Source organism: Heteronotia binoei, chromosome 15, assembly GCF_032191835.1.
Source record: "Heteronotia binoei isolate CCM8104 ecotype False Entrance Well chromosome 15, APGP_CSIRO_Hbin_v1, whole genome shotgun sequence".
NCBI classification, from domain to species: domain Eukaryota; kingdom Metazoa; phylum Chordata; class Lepidosauria; order Squamata; family Gekkonidae; genus Heteronotia; species Heteronotia binoei.
In genome coordinates, this window is record NC_083237.1 from 29,172,562 (window position 1) to 29,187,912 (window position 15,351).

At 45.1% G+C, this 15,351-nt stretch overlaps 2 protein-coding genes across 2 annotated transcripts in view; one reads left to right on the forward strand and one right to left on the reverse strand.

Annotated features, from left to right (window-relative positions):
- Positions 1–15,351, forward strand: part of SLC6A16 (solute carrier family 6 member 16) — a 45,275-nt gene that overhangs the window by 22,818 nt on the left and 7,106 nt on the right. Inside the window, exons 9-11 of the mRNA XM_060256769.1 lie at positions 9,125–9,326; positions 12,412–12,571; positions 13,590–13,752. Coding sequence (XP_060112752.1) covers positions 9,125–9,326; positions 12,412–12,571; positions 13,590–13,752 — 525 coding nt within the window. The remainder of the gene's footprint in view (positions 1–9,124; positions 9,327–12,411; positions 12,572–13,589; positions 13,753–15,351) is intronic.
- Positions 6,610–15,351, reverse strand: part of POLR2L (RNA polymerase II, I and III subunit L) — a 217,890-nt gene continuing 209,148 nt past the window's right edge. The window contains exon 3 of the mRNA XM_060256771.1: positions 6,610–6,624. The gene's annotated coding sequence lies outside the window, so the exon portion shown is untranslated. The remainder of the gene's footprint in view (positions 6,625–15,351) is intronic.

Consider the following 15,351-nt stretch of genomic DNA (forward strand, 5'->3'; position numbering starts at 1 on the left):
GAAGAACCCCAGATGGCTCGCCATTGCTCCTCAGTTAGTTCTATCTGCAAATCTCGAGCCCAGGCACCTTGATAGGAGTGCGGCTTTGCATTAAGGGGGCTGAGTAGCAATTGATATATTTTTGATATCAGTCCTTTGATCGGGATTGAATCACCAAATAGGATCTTTTCAAAGCCAGCAAGGTGGACGCGGAGAGGGGGACTGAAGGAATGTGTATCTAATAAATGTTTAAGTTGAAGGTATTCGAACCAGGGTAGTCGAAGGTCAGAGTCAGCCTCCAGAGTCACTTTATCTTTCAGTACCCCCTTAAGAAGAACATCAGCAAATCGGGTCAGTCCTAGACGTTTCCATTGCATAAACGAGTCTTTACTCAGCGCCGGAGCGAACCAGGGCTGTCTAACAAAAGTGGTTAAGGAGGAGGTCGGGGGAGCTAACTTATTACTGTGTTTACGCCAAACCTGCAGCATGGAGGCCAAAAAAGGGTTCGGAGAAGAAGAAGTTTTGACGCGCTTAGACACACACCAGAGTTCCTCCTGGAAAGAGGGGGCCCTGAGATAAAAATCCTCGATCGACTTCCAGTCCGCCACGTAGGAGGACCTATAATATTTCACCAAATTAGTGAGGATAATAGCATCATGGTAGTTTGAAATATCTGGGACAGCTAATCCACCCAGCGAAATAGGCCGTCTACTTGAGGCAAAGTTGAGCCTTGGCTTCCGATGCTGCCACACAAATTCATTTATTTGGGATTGCCATTTATGCAGCAGAGAGGCTGGAACACACAGAGGGACCGCCCGTAAATAGAACACAATCTTAGGTAGAATTAATGATTTAATTAGATAGATACGCTCCAAAAGGGTGAAAAAATTTTTCCCCGAGTGGGATAGGAGAGAATTGATAGATTTGGAAATTTCTGTCTGGTTAACGGTTGGGAGAGTAGTGAAGTCTAATGGGATGTGAACACCAAGGTGTTTCCAAGATTTTCTAACCCATTTGTATTGGTAGTGCTTGCTGATAAAAGAAATAGAGGTAGAAGATAGGGTAATGGGGTGCAAGAGAGATTTATCAAAGTTTATGGTGAGGCCTGAGGCGATAGCGAAGTCTGAAAGATGAGAGTGAGTTGCTGGAAGTGACGAGGAAGGGTTGGTAAGATACAAGGTTATATCATCTGTGAAGAGACTAACTTTAAAAGCTTCGGTCCCCACGAGAATACCATGGATGCGAGCATCGTTCCTGATTTTGATGGCCAACGGCTCAATTGCAAGAGCGAATAGTAGGGGCGAGAGAGGGCAGCCTTGCCGTGTGCCTCTAGACAGACTGAAAATAGCTGAGTTTAAGTTGTTAATCCGAAGTAGTGCTGAAGGAGAGAGATAGAGGGAGTCAATAAGAGTACGAAATTTGGGACCAAAATTCATTCTTTCTAGTAAGGAGTGCAGGTAGAGAGGTTCGACTGAGTCAAAGGCCTTCTCTATGTCTATAGATAGGATGCAGGCATCCTGAACAGCTTTGGTTTTGCAATGATGAATCAAATTCAGTGTTTTTTGGGTGACATCAGTTAAGTCACGACCAGGGATGAAACCCGACTGATCAGAGGCAATATAATTTGCCATAAAACTATTCAGTCGCCTTGTTAAGATGCTAGTAAAAAGTTTGTAGTCGGTGTTTAAAGAGATATCGGTCGGTAAGACTTGGGGTCTGATTCATCTCTCTCTTTTTTGTGTAAAACAATAATTTTGGCAAGACTCCCAAGACTGAGGGACTGAGCCAGAATCGAGAATATAGTTAAAAAGAGATAGTAAGTAGGAAGATAATGTAGAACTATAAGCTTTATAAAATTCAGAAGTGAAGCCATCCAGACCTGGCGATTTGTTTGTGCGCAATGATTTGATGGCTTCAGCAAGTTCCAGCTCATCAATGGGGCGGTCAAGACACTTTCTGTGGGCTTCTAGCAAAGTGGGGAGTGTAGTAACGGATTGAAAAAACTCAGAGATCGCTTCAGGTGGTGGGTTCTTGGATTGGTATAGAGAAGAGTAGAATTGACTAAAAATATCTAAAATAGACTTTGAAGAAGTGCGTACAACGCCTTCGCGATTTCTGAGACCCTTCACATTCTGCTTGCTGTTTGGCTTTCCATGCTAGAAGCCTATGAAATTTTGGGCCCCGATAACAAAAGGCTTGTTTGGTAAATAGCAGATTACGTTTGATTTTTTCAGTATCCAGGGCCTCTAACCTTTTCCTTTCCTCTTGCAAGTGCTGAAATGTTTTTTTGCTGCAAGTGCGTTTATGTTGGAGTTCAAGATCTTTGATTTTCTCAGTCAAGAGGTTAATAAGATGTTGTTTTTTCTTTTTTTGGGTGGCAGCCAATGCAATAATTTTGCCTCTTAGGAAGGCTTTGCACGCATCCCAGACCGTTTGGGAAGGGATGTCATCAGAAAGATTGTGGCTAAAAAATTCCTTAATTTCCTGTTCGATTAGGTTGAAAAGTTCTTTATCTAATAATAAATAATTGTCAAGTCTCCAGGAAAAGCTACGGTCATATTGTACAGTTTTCTTAATAGAGCAGATAACTGGCGCGTGATCAGACCAGAGTTTTGGTTCAATTGAGGCATCTACAAGAGCATTACAAAGAGAATCAGAAATAAATATATAATCAATGCCCGTGTGAGTTTGATGCTGCGAAGAGAAATAGGTAAAGTCCCGCTCATTTTGATGGAGAAACCTCCAGGAGTCTGTAAGCCCCATTTCTGGCATTATTTTATTCAAGCCTGAGGGGGAAAAGCCTCGTCTGGGGGTGGAGTGGAGAGGCGAATGTTCCGATTTTCTGTCTAGCCGAGTGTCCATAAGGAAATTAAAGTCAGCTCCGATAATTAAAGGGCCTTCCTGAAAAGCTTTTAATTTGTTCATAATCTCCCGGATAAATTCTAGTTGTCCCGAATTAGGCGCATAAATGGCAGCTAGGGTTGTGATTTCGTCATTGAGTCTACCCTTAACAAAAAGAAATCTACCACGTTCATCTATCTCAGAGGCCAAGCAAGAAAACTGAACTGAACGTGAGAGTAAAATGGCAACCCCCCTGGCATGAGAGGAACCAGAGGCTGTGAAAGACACAGGAAAATGGGCAGAGCGAAATAGGGGATTAATGTCATTGCATAAGTGTCTCTTGTAGAAAGATAATGTCTAGAGCACGTTTCTTCAACCCTGAGAGGATGCGTCTAGATTTGATTTTGCTATTAAGCCCTCGACAGTTCAGCGAAAAGATTTTTAGGTCCAGGGCCATTTAGGTCAAAATATATGGATTATAAATTAGGTCTCCCGTCAGGGACAAAGGACGGAGACGATAGACAATTACAATGCAAGATCCATAGCAGGGAAATGCAGTATGAGACCTCATGACTATGAAAAAGGATGGTTTGTATGTGAGTGAATGTAGGACAGTGTCCCAATCTATGATTACTGCGGGAATATAATGGGATATTGGAAAGGTACTAATTGCTATAACAGGGCTAAATAGAAATAGTAGTTTAAGCCAACTTGGCGGGCCTTTGAGAAAGAAAAATGACGAGCACAGGAGAAAAAGGGCCACTGATCCAAAAAGCAAGCCCATAAAACATGAAGGCATATACATTTTGTTCCTAGGACAAATGAACTGCATCAGTGTCAAATCAAACAAACAAGAACTAGAAAAAAGGCAAAGAAACCTATACAGAACTAATAGACAACCATGTGATATCCCTAGTTGAACAGCAGATGGCGTACTAGAGTAGCAGCATAAGTGGTAACCAGCATATCTAACACTATAATACAAGTAACAGCAATAAGTGTACCTCATCCCCATCCCCATCCCCCCTCCCCCTTTCTCTGTCCCCTCTGTATATAAATGATGGTCAAAGATAGATTGGAAAGATGTCTGCAGGGGGACAGAACTCCCATCGGATACATTAAATAACAGAACCAGTAACCAGCACATGGGGAAAACCCGTGGGTCCCAGGAAACCACCCAAGACCGGGATCCTTGTACCCTTCCACTACACATTCCCCTCATTCTTGAGAGCTGGAGAGCCAAGCCCCACTCTACCCTCACCCCCCCCAACCCTTCCTCAGATGTTAATTATCATATAAGACAAAGCTTTAAAGTAAGATAACATAAGATAACAACGCAGGTTTATGATGAGTTTACTGATTGCAGTGACTGTATAAAGTCCGGAGCCTGGGCTGGTTCATGCGAACGGGCGGAGATTTTACGATCCTTAGGCGGTGACACGAAGGTCCATTTTCGCTTTTGTGACTTACGATCCAGCTCCATCGGAACATCTATGTTGAGTGACTGAAGTAGATACAAACCAGCTTTAGGGTCTTCAATAGTCCAGCTTTTCCCTTGGCGATGTATGACAAGTCTGCCTGAGGGCGACCATCTATAGCGGATGCTTGCTGCGGCCAGCTTTTGAGCAATAGGTTTGAGGAAATGCCTATTCTGCAGGGTTTCTGCTGATAGATCTGGGAAAGGAAGTATTTTCTTATCCTTATAGGGAAGACCATTAAGGTTTCTGGCAGTGTCTAATTATATCCTTACCTTATGACCTTTTATTTCATTTTATGAATACTTCCCTTTTCTTATGTTTTGTCCTGATGTGTAGAGGGTTCTCCTTCCTCTTGTTCCAATAATGAAGTCTCCTCCATCGACTGGGAACCTATGTCTCCTGGGTCGATTCCAAACTTCTCTAGTAATTTCACTGCTTCAGCTGGATTTCTTGCCATCAGTCTTTTCCCTTCTCTGAAAATTACTATAGAAGCTGGATAAATCCATGTAAACTGTATTTTATTCTGGAAGAGCCTCTCAGCATAAGGTTTCATTAAGCTCTTTTCTTGCAATGTTTCCTGACAGAAATCTTGCCTTACAAACACCTTTTTTCCTTTATAATCCAATTGTTTATTTTTTTTAGAGCTAGAAATACTTGCTGTTGTAATTTCTCCCTTGCAAATTTAATTATCACGAGGCGTGGTTCCCCCCCTCTTCTCCTACTCCGCAATCTGTGAACTCGTTCTATCTGCTGTTCATTTATTTTTATTCCTTGCTCTGAAATCCATTCTACCGTGCTCTTCTCTAGGTGTTTAGGATCCACTTCTTCTGAAATCCGCTGTACAATTAGATTGGCCCTTCTATTTCTGTCCGAAAGCTCAGTAATTTGTTTCTTCAATTGAGTAATCTGCTCCTTATTCTCTTTTGTGGCATTTCCAGCTCTTAATGCCATTTCTTTAACTCCTTTCAATTCCATATTTAATTGGGAGACTTCTTTCCTCACCTCTTCAATTTCTGCTCTTATCTTCTCATTAGATTCTAACATTAAATTTTGGAATTGCGTCATTTGCTCCGACAGCCCTTTCACGGTCGTCGCCATTTTAGACAATCAAACACTGTTAGTGTCGACTCCTTATCTTGAAAGTTAAATAAAAGTTTCCTTACGGCACGCAGCAGCTGAATTTTCAGGTCAGACTCCTCTTTTATCTTCACGCTGTAATAGAGATGTTTACATTCCTTTTAGGTCGTAAATCTTTTTCTTTCTTGGAGGGGGGAAGGCTTCGGCTTCTTACTCCTTAGAGCATGCGCACACCCTCTCCTCCTCCCCCAGTCTGTCATACCACCCGCCATCCTCCCCCACAGTGATCTGAACGGTGATCTGAACAGTGATCTGAACTGCCTTATCGGGTCCACTAATTTACCCCAATCTGTATTATTAGTCCGCCACGTTGTTATACTATACTGTATTGTGTGCTATGTTAATTGTATTTACTGGCTTTTATTGATTTTTATTGGTTTTATTACATTGCAGTTATTGCATTATGTGTTGATTTTATATGTACAGTATGTCACAGAAGTGAGTACACCCCCTCACATTTTGTAAATATTTAAGTATATCTTTTCATGTGCCAACACTGAAGAAATGACATTTGGCTACAATGTAAAGTAGTGAGTCTGTAGCTTGTATAACAGTGTAAATGTGCTGTCCCCTCAAAATTACGCAACACACAGCCATTAATGTCTAAACTGCTGGCAACAACAGTGAGTACACCCCTAAGTGATAATGTCCAAATGAGGCCCAAAGTGTCAATATTTTGTGTGGCTACCATTATTTTCCAGCACTGCCTTAACCCTCTTGGGCATAGAGTTCACCAGAGCTTCACAGGTTGCCACTGGAGTCCTCTTCCACTCCTCCATGATGATGTCACATAGCTGGTGGATGTTAGAGACCTTGTGCACCTCCACCTTCCGTTTCAGGATGCCCCACAGATGCTCAGTAGGGTTTAGGTCTGGAGACATGCTTGGCCAGTCCATCACCTTTACCCTCAGCTTCTTTAGCAAGGCAGTGGTCGTTTTGGAGGTGTGTTTGGGGTGGTTTTCATGTTGGAATACTGCCCTGCAGCACAGTCTCCAAAGGGAGGGGATCGTGCTCTGCTTCAGTATGTCACAGTACATGTTGGCATTCATGGTTCCCTCAATGAACTGTAGCTCCCCAGTGCCAGCAGCAGTCATGCAGGCCCAGACCATGACATTGCTACAGAGGTTGAAGGGATGGGGGGGCCAGCCTGTCAGTGCTCAGACCATACGCCGCATGCTGCATCAAATTGGTCTGCAGGTCTATCGTCCCAGAAGGAAGCCTCTTCTAAAGATGATGCACAAGAAAGCCCGCAAATGGTTTGCTGCAGACAAGCAGACTAAGGACATGAATTTCTGGACCAAGATAAACTTATTTGGTTCAGATGGTGTCAAGCGTGTGTGGCGGCAACCAGGTGAGGAGTACAAAGACAAGTGTGTCTTGCCTACAGTCAAGCATGGTGGTGGGAATGTCATGGTCTGAGGCTGCATGAGTGCTGCCGGCACTGGGGAGCTACAGTTCATTGAGGGAACCAGGAATGCCAACATGTACTGTGACATACTGAAGCAGAGCATGATCCCCTCCCTTCAGAGACTGGGCCGCAGGGCAGTATTCCAACATGATAACAACCCCAAACACACCTCCAGAATGACCACTGCCTTGCTAAAGAAGCTGAGGGTAAAGGTGATGGACTGGCCAAGCATGTCTCCAGACCTAAACCCTACTGAGCATCTGTGGGGCATCCTGAAATGGAAGGTGGAGGTGCGCAAGGTCTCTAACATCCACCAGCTACGTGACATCATCATGGAGGAGTGGAAGAGGACTCCAGTGGCAACCTGTGAAGCTCTGGTGAACTCTATGCCCAAGAGGGTTAAGGCAGTGCTGGGAAATAATGGTAGCCACACAAAATATTGACACTTTGGGCCCCATTTGGACTTTATCACTTAGGGGTGAACTCACTGTTGTTGCCAGCAGTTTAGACATTAATGGCTGTGTGTTGTGTAATTTTGAGGGGACAGCACATTTACACTGTTATACAAGCTACAGACTCACTACCTTACATTGTAGCCAAATGTCATTTCTTCAGTGTTGGCACATGAAAAGTTATACTTAAATATTTACAAAATGTGAGGGGGTGTACTCCTGTGACATACTGTATGTGATCTGCCTTGAGCCCTCTTGGGATAGGGCGGAATATAAATGAACCAAAATAAATAAAGAATGAATGAATGAATATAAAATGGACATGCTGTTTGTATGCAAAAAACAAAACAGGGAACATCTTCCAGCTTGGAGCAAAATAGCCATATTCTTCCTGTGGCTAGGCATCATCATCTGATAGTGAGAGAGTGACTTTTCCAAGGCAGACTTTTTGATTCTTGCCTTTGGGGCCACTTTATGATCCTTTGTAGATGCCGTTTGCATTTATGGTCAGCTTGTGTCAATAAATTCCATGTGTGGTATAACAGTGTATTTCATTGGTGGCACGCCACATCACATCCAAAGTATTTTGAATGCAGGCTCCCTCTACCTGCCAGAATATGTCTTTCTCTACCACTGAATGAGCTCTGCTTCTCTCTAGCCCTGCCCCACTCCTCCTCCTTTCTTGTGGCCTGGCTTTTGGGCTCTTTTCAACCTCTCTTTATTTCCCGGATTGCCTGGTGTGACCATCCATTAACACATTAATTCAGCACTGCCTGTCCCCTTAAAAAAGAAAAGAAAAGTGAAAGCATTGTTCAGGCAGAGTGGACAAAAGTGGCACCATGACTGGCACAGGGGGCAGCCAATTTGCACTTTGCTCAGCTGAGTGTGGGAGGTAGCTGGCTTTGTGATGGCCACCACGGTCAGCCCAACCAGCCCTCTGCAAAGTCAGAAGAATCAGTTTATTTGAGGCTCAATTCTGTTTGGAAGTTGTGCCCCTGTCTGAAGAAGAAGCAGGACCAGATCTACATGGGGTTTTTTTTTTTGGGGGGGGGGGAATTAAAAAACGATGCCCCTTTATGGGCCATTCTATCTTATGGTCCCATAGAATACAATGGACTCCATATCCAATTTGGCACCCCCCCTGCCCCCCCCCAGATCCAGCCCTGAGAAGAAAAAGAAGATATGGGATTTATATCCCGCGCTCCACTCCAAATTTCAGAGTCTCCGAGCAGCTCACAATCTCCTTTATCTTCCTCCCCCACAAAAGACACTCTGTGAGGTGGGTGGGGCTGAGAGGGCTCTCTCAGCAGGTGCCCTTTCAAGGACAACCTCTGCCAGAGCTATGGCTGACCCAAGGCCATTCCAGCAGCTGCAAGTGGAGGAGTGGGGAATCAAACCCGGTTCTCCCAGATAAGAGTCCGCACACTTAACCACTACACCAAACTGCCTCTGAAAAAGGGATGCTTGGAATCCACAGCTAGTTTGGCCCTCAAGTACATATGTCTGTGTTCAACCAATGCATGCTGCAGGATGTTAGTCAGTGCCCCCTCCCCTGCCCACACGGTTTGTTTGGATGATTTGGCCTGCAGTTAACTGAGCCCACAAAGGGTAATAGCACAGGGTTGAAAAGGCAGGGAGACAATAGGCCTCCCTCTGAACTAACTCTAGGTCTGTGGGTCTTCTGGCTGTTGTCCCGGAGTGGCACAAACTCCCAACAATCTGTGCCACAGGGCAGCCATTCATAAAGCATCTCCTCTGTTTGGTTTATACTTGGTGCATGCCAAGATGAGTGACTAATTCCCAGGTTCTCCATCTCTCTCTCTCCACAGGGTGTAGAAGGCACAGGCTTGGCCTTCATCGCTTTCACCGAGGCCATGACCCTGTTCCCCACAGCCCCGTTCTGGTCCGTGCTGTTCTTTTTCATGCTCCTCAACTTGGGGCTCAGCACCATGCTTGGAAACATGCAAGGGATCATCACCCCTTTGCTGGACAACTTCCAGAGCCTCCACCGGCGGAGAACCCTCTTCACAGGTATGGCGGGGCCCAGGAAGGATGGGGCGTGGCTGCAGGGAGCAGTGTCCCCTGGGTACCTCAGCACCTGAGCTACACTTGCAGGAGAGCCAAGCACAATGAGTCCTGAGGGTCTAGAATGGATTGTGCCATTTAAGACTAGGGAAGGAGGTTGCACTTTGAAGTACAAAAACTCTCTGCAAGTAGAAAAGTTGCACAGCAAGGTGAAGTGAATTAGAATCTTTCTCCCTGATGTGTTGTTAGATTTCAGAGACAGGGAGAGGTTTTTTCATGTGCTGGAAGCATTTAAGAACTAGGTCCCCTGCCCTGCAGTTTTAAGTGGTACAGCTAATGTCTTAGCATTCTACCAGCTCATTCTACTTTGTACGGTTGAGGGCCTCCTCATGCACAAAATGGTGACAGAATTCCAGGTTGCACAAGTTGAAGCCACAGGTGGATTTTTGAATGCTCTACTCTGTTTCTAAACAGAAAACATCCTGACATGTCGAAAACAATGCTCCCTCTAAGCTATGGAGTCTTGTGAGCAAAAATTCTACTTCTTGAGCTACTGGCATTAAAATTGTGAGTGAGTGATTGGGTACTGCATAAATTAGTTTGTTCTGGGGCCCTGCTTCCTGCGCTAAGAAAAAATGTATGAGCTGGAGGCTAAAAAACTTATGAGTTACTCACACTAACTAAAAACTAGGCTAAAAAACTTATGAGTTACTCACACTAACTCAGCTTAGAGGGAACACTGATTGTAGGCTGATTGTAGGCTTGGCAATCCCCAGGTCCCAGCGGGGGTTCTTCCACTTTCCCGGATTCCTTCCTGCCCCCAGTCAGCTGGCCAGCAGGAGGAAGCCCCGCCCCCAGAGGACCATGTGCCTTTCAACCTCCGGAGGCTTCAGTCTCCAATTGAAAGGCTTCCTCTTGGGATGGTGTGTCTGTGTTACTTCGAAGAAATTGGCAGCAACTCGTGAGTAGAGAGGCCAATCCCTCACTTCAGAGTCGCCAGAAAAGTGGGGGGGGGGAGGGAAACGTCTGCTGAGCACTTCATTATTCCCTATGTGGAGATCGATTCTCATAGGGTATAATGGGGAATTGATCTGGAGGTTTCGGGGGCTCTGGGAGAGCTGTTTTTTGAGTTAGAGGCACTAAATTTTCAGTATAGTATCTAGTGCCTCTGCCCAAAGTACCCCCCAAGTTTCAAAATGATTGAACCAGGGGATCCAATTCTATGAGCCCCCAAAGAAAGTGCCCCTATCCTTCATTATTTCCTATGGAAGGAAGACATTTAAAAAGGTGTGCTGTCCCTAGCACCAGTAGTGATTAGGTATAATGATTTACTGGACGAAAGAGATAAACTGAGACAAAAGGAGCAACTAGAATCCCGGGGAGTGAAGATAGACTGGTGGAATATGTTGCAGATTACATCAAAATATAATAAAGATAAACTATTAGGCTTCACGAAACAAAATTTTGATTTTGATAAAATTTTATTGGTAGAAAAGCAAAAGATAATTAAGAAGGTTTATAATTATTTTCTACAAATTAAGCTGGAGGATGAAGTAATTAAGGAAACAATGCTGAAGTGGGCAAATAATTTGGGAAAATCCATCACGCTAGATCAGTGGGCGCAATTTTGGAAAAATAATTATAAGGTGATCAAACCGATTAATTTTAGAGAGAATGCTTTTAAACTTTTTCACAGGTGGTATGTTACACCTGTACAACTGAATAAAATAAATCCAATCTTCTCCCCGAAATGTTGGAAGTGTAGGACTCGGTTAGGGTCGTTTTTTCATTTATGGTGGACCTGTGAGCTAGCCAGAAGGTATTGGAGAATGGTACATAAACTAATAATAGAGATATTAAGAGTTAATATTACTTTGAAACCAGAGATAATGTTACTTTCGATGGTCCGAGATGAGCTCCCACGAGAAGATGAATATATAATGATATATATTGTGACTGCGGCTAGAATTCTTTATGCCGCGGTCTGGAGACAGAAAAATGTTCCACAAAGGGATGATTTAATTCAAAAAATACTGAATGTAGCAGAAATGGATATTCTATCAAATATGGTTAAAGGCTTATCGAAATGTGATGCCACAAAGAAATGGGAAAAATTTTATTTTTGGGTAGGAAACAACTGATTGCTTAGATACCGCCTGTTAACTATTGGTTTGGTGTATGTTAAATTATAATGGAAGTTGAGATGTTTGATTTTATATGGAGAAGGATAGATTAGTAGAATGTGTATAGTAAACTTAACAATGTGATTTTTTTTTTAATGTAATTTCAATGTGCTCAATCACTCTCTATCTGGATATTTTTTTTTCTCTCTTTTTGTTTTGTTTTTGTTTTTGTTTATTCTTTTTTACTTCTTATGGCAAAAAAAAAGAGAGGGTGTTTATGTGTGGAAAATAACAAAATAAAAATTAAAAAAAAAAAAGGTGTGCTGTCCCTTTAAATGTGATGGCCATAGTTCTCTTGGAGTTCAATTATGCTTGTCACACCCTTGTTCTTGGCTCTGCCCCCAATGTCTCCTGGCTTCACCCCCAAAGTCTCCTGGCTCCAGACCCAAAGTCCCCAGATATTTCTTTAATTGGACTTGGCAACCCTAATTGATTGTAAATTACAACAGCAGGAAGGGCTTGTTTCTGAAAGAAGGTAGTCAGAAAATGTGACCTATGCCTCTTCTCTTTCCCACCCTTGAATTCAAAATGGTCCAGGCCAGAATTTGAACCCCTTTTGTGTAACATGTGAGAGGGCTGAGGTTGGTGCTTTCCAGTGGGAGGCATGGCCTTGGGGAGAGGCAAGGTTAGTCAGGACTTGACCTCTGATACCTGTTTTTCAGGCTCAGCCATGGATTAATAAGAGTGCCTCTGAGCAGGTGGGCTCTCTCTTCACCACTTCATAACTGCAACCAACCTTTGCACAGAGATGGATTTAGGAAATTAAGGACATCCAGGACAGGATGCGATTCCCAAGCAGGCTGGAGCCCCAGCATTTATTTTCTGTATTCCTTGTGTTTCCGGTGGATGGTGGGGTCTGTTGTCCAGTCTGCTGATGTGGGGCCTCCTCTCCCTTCTTCTCCCTACAGTGTTATGCTGTGTTGTTGGGTTCCTGTTTGGCCTGCCTTTCGTTCAGCGTTCTGGCAGCTACTTTGTGTCCATGTTTGATGACTACTCAGCCACCTTGCCCCTCCTGATTGTTGTGGCTTGTGAAGCTTTTGCTGTGGCCTGGATCTATGGGGCTGACAGGTACGTTTCTATCCTGCCTCCCGACTGGGTCTAAGCATCTGCCAGTTTGACCTTTCTCTTTTGGTTGATGGAGTCTACACCGTTGCCTCAGAGTGGATCAGACACCCTTGTCTTTCCATTTGATACGCTATTGGCCACGTTTGCCCTGTTGGCTCAGTGGCAGAGCACTTGCCTTGCATGTAGAAGGTCCCAGGTTCAATCCCTGGCATCTTCAGCAATTTGGGATCTTGAGCTATAGGGCTGGGAAAGGCTTCTGCTTTAGACCCTGGAGAGATGCTGCTGATTTGAGCACACAATACCAAGCAAGGTGGGTTGGTGGTTTCCCTCTGTATAAGGCAGCCTCAGATAGCTTTGGGGACTTAGCTGTCAGGCATCTGCCTCACATGGTGAAAGTCTGAGGTTGATACAGACATCTCCCTTTAAAAGATTTAAAGCAGGAAGTGCTGGGAAAAGACCTTTCTCTGCCTGAGGCCCAGAAGAACCACTGCTAGTTAGAGTAGGTAGTACTGAGCTAAATGGATCAACTCTGTGTAAATGTCCAGAGATTGTCTGCCAGCTATCACTGGGCTGCCTGCATCAGCTTCCCTCCCCATCACCTGGAGGGTGGGGCTCTGGCCACTGCCACAGTACAACCACAAGCCCTCACCTCAGCCCAAAGTGGTGATTGGCCAGTTGCTTCATGGCCCAGGGGGTGCCTCATGTCTGTCCTGCCCCCAAAAGTGGGACAGAGCCAAATGGAACATTGAGGTGATCACCATGGCAACAAGAGCCAAGCAAGACTTCTCACAAGGTCTGGCGGGGCTAGGCCTTATATAGGCCAAGGGCTAAGGAGGACTCCCTGGTCAACTCTGGTGGCCCCCAAAGAAAGGGAGCTGAGGCATCCAGGAGGGAAGAAAAGACACAGGGTGAAGCCCAAGAAAAACTGCTTCCTTCCCTAGTGAGGTGAAGCAGGAAGGTAGGCCTGCCCCCCCCCCCCCCGGCTGTTTCATGTGTTGTTCTTCCTTCCTTCTGACTCCAGGTTCTTAAATGACATAGAAGCCATGCTGGGCTGGCGGCCCTGGGGCATTTACACCTACATGTGGCGTTTCATTAGCCTGGCATCAATGCTGTGCCTCCTGATAGCAAGCCTGGTACGCATGTGTTTAAGTCGCCCGACCTACCAGGCCTGGAACAAGGAAGAGGTAAGCCCCCCAGTCCTATCCCTTCATGATTCCAACAAATAACAATAAGATAAAGGGTCGTTTACTTATTTCAAAGATATATCCTGGTAGTGGTGGTGAAAAGTGCCATCAAATTACAGCTGACTTACGGTGACCTCTGGTGAAATTTTTCAAGGCAAGAGACGTTCAGAGGTGGTTTGCCAGTGCCTACCTCCACATCATGACTAGGAATGCCAGCCTCCATGTGGGTCTTGGGGATCCCCTGGAATGACAACTTATTCCTAGTCAACAAAGATTCACCCCTCTGAAGAAAACAGGTGCTTTGGAGGGTGGGCTGTATGGCATTGTACCCCACTGAGGTCCCTGGACTCCCCAGGCTCCATCCCCAAATCTCAACCGGGATCTGGCCTAGCCATTCCCTGCCAGTGGTCGGGGGGACCTGGCATCTCTAGTCACAACCCTGGGCTTCCTTGGAGGTCTCCCATCCAAATAATAGCCAGAGCTGACCCTGCTTAGCTTCCGAGATTCAACGAGATCAGGCTAGCCAGGTCAGGGATCATAGTCCTATCCTACCTTTCAGCAATTAAAATGGCCTGTGAGGCAATTCATACGACCATTTTTAGAACATTATAATATTATACTACAAGAGGTTTGTGTGGTTTTTTTTTTTAAAAAACAGCAATTTGTTTTGATCCTTGCTCCAAATTTGTCTTGGTATGATTGTCTACCCTGCTGTTTGCTTCAGAATAGGAGCATGAAGTGAGACTAAAGAGCCCTCTGTGTAGCCTTCTCTATGTTGCATTTTGCTGGCCCTTTGGGTCCAACCATCTTTGCCTGGTTTCAGGTCAGCTGCTTCTCCTTATCTTGCTGGGAGGGGTGAGGAGGAAGAGGCTGACTACCCACAGAGCTTCAAGTGCATTATATGTACTATGGAACAAGGTGTTTTAAGGCCAGTGTGGTGTCGTGGATCTTTAGCCTGCTTCAGCTTTTCACACATTCTTGCAAGCAGTCTCTGTTTCTAACCTGAGCTTAAGAAGTTTCCAACTAAATCGCTGAATACACAGAATAGCTCAGGGACAGCTGCAGTTTGCACATTAGTCACTTTCTTGGTCCTGTGGTTTGAGGTGCATTTAATTAAACAATAATCTGTTAGCAACCAGCATTGGACCACCAATCCAAGGCTTTTTGGGGGCAGAAGCGCACAGGAGTGCAGCTCTGCTTGGGCTGGCCAGGACTCCAGCTTGCACGCTGGGGAAGGAGCAGGGAGACCTCCCAAGATAGGCTGACTGTCCCCAGCCCAAGAGATGTCTGTCTTGCCTCTACCATGGCCAGGTTCTTTTCGGTCCTGGCCCCAACCTGGTGGAGTCAGCTCCCTATGAAGATCCAGGCCCTACCTGGCTTGTTAGCCTTTCGTAGGGCCTGCAAAACGGAGCTGTTCCGCCAGGTCTTTGGGTGAGGCAGCGGGCATCTATCCATTAGATCTTCTTCGTGGTCTCTGTGCATCACACTGATGGGATATAGGCGCCCGCGCCGATCTCGATCGGTATTCTTGAAAGCTGCGGATTTCCGCGCCCCAGGCCCAGTGCGCATGCGCAGAAGCCCCACCGCGCATGCTCACAG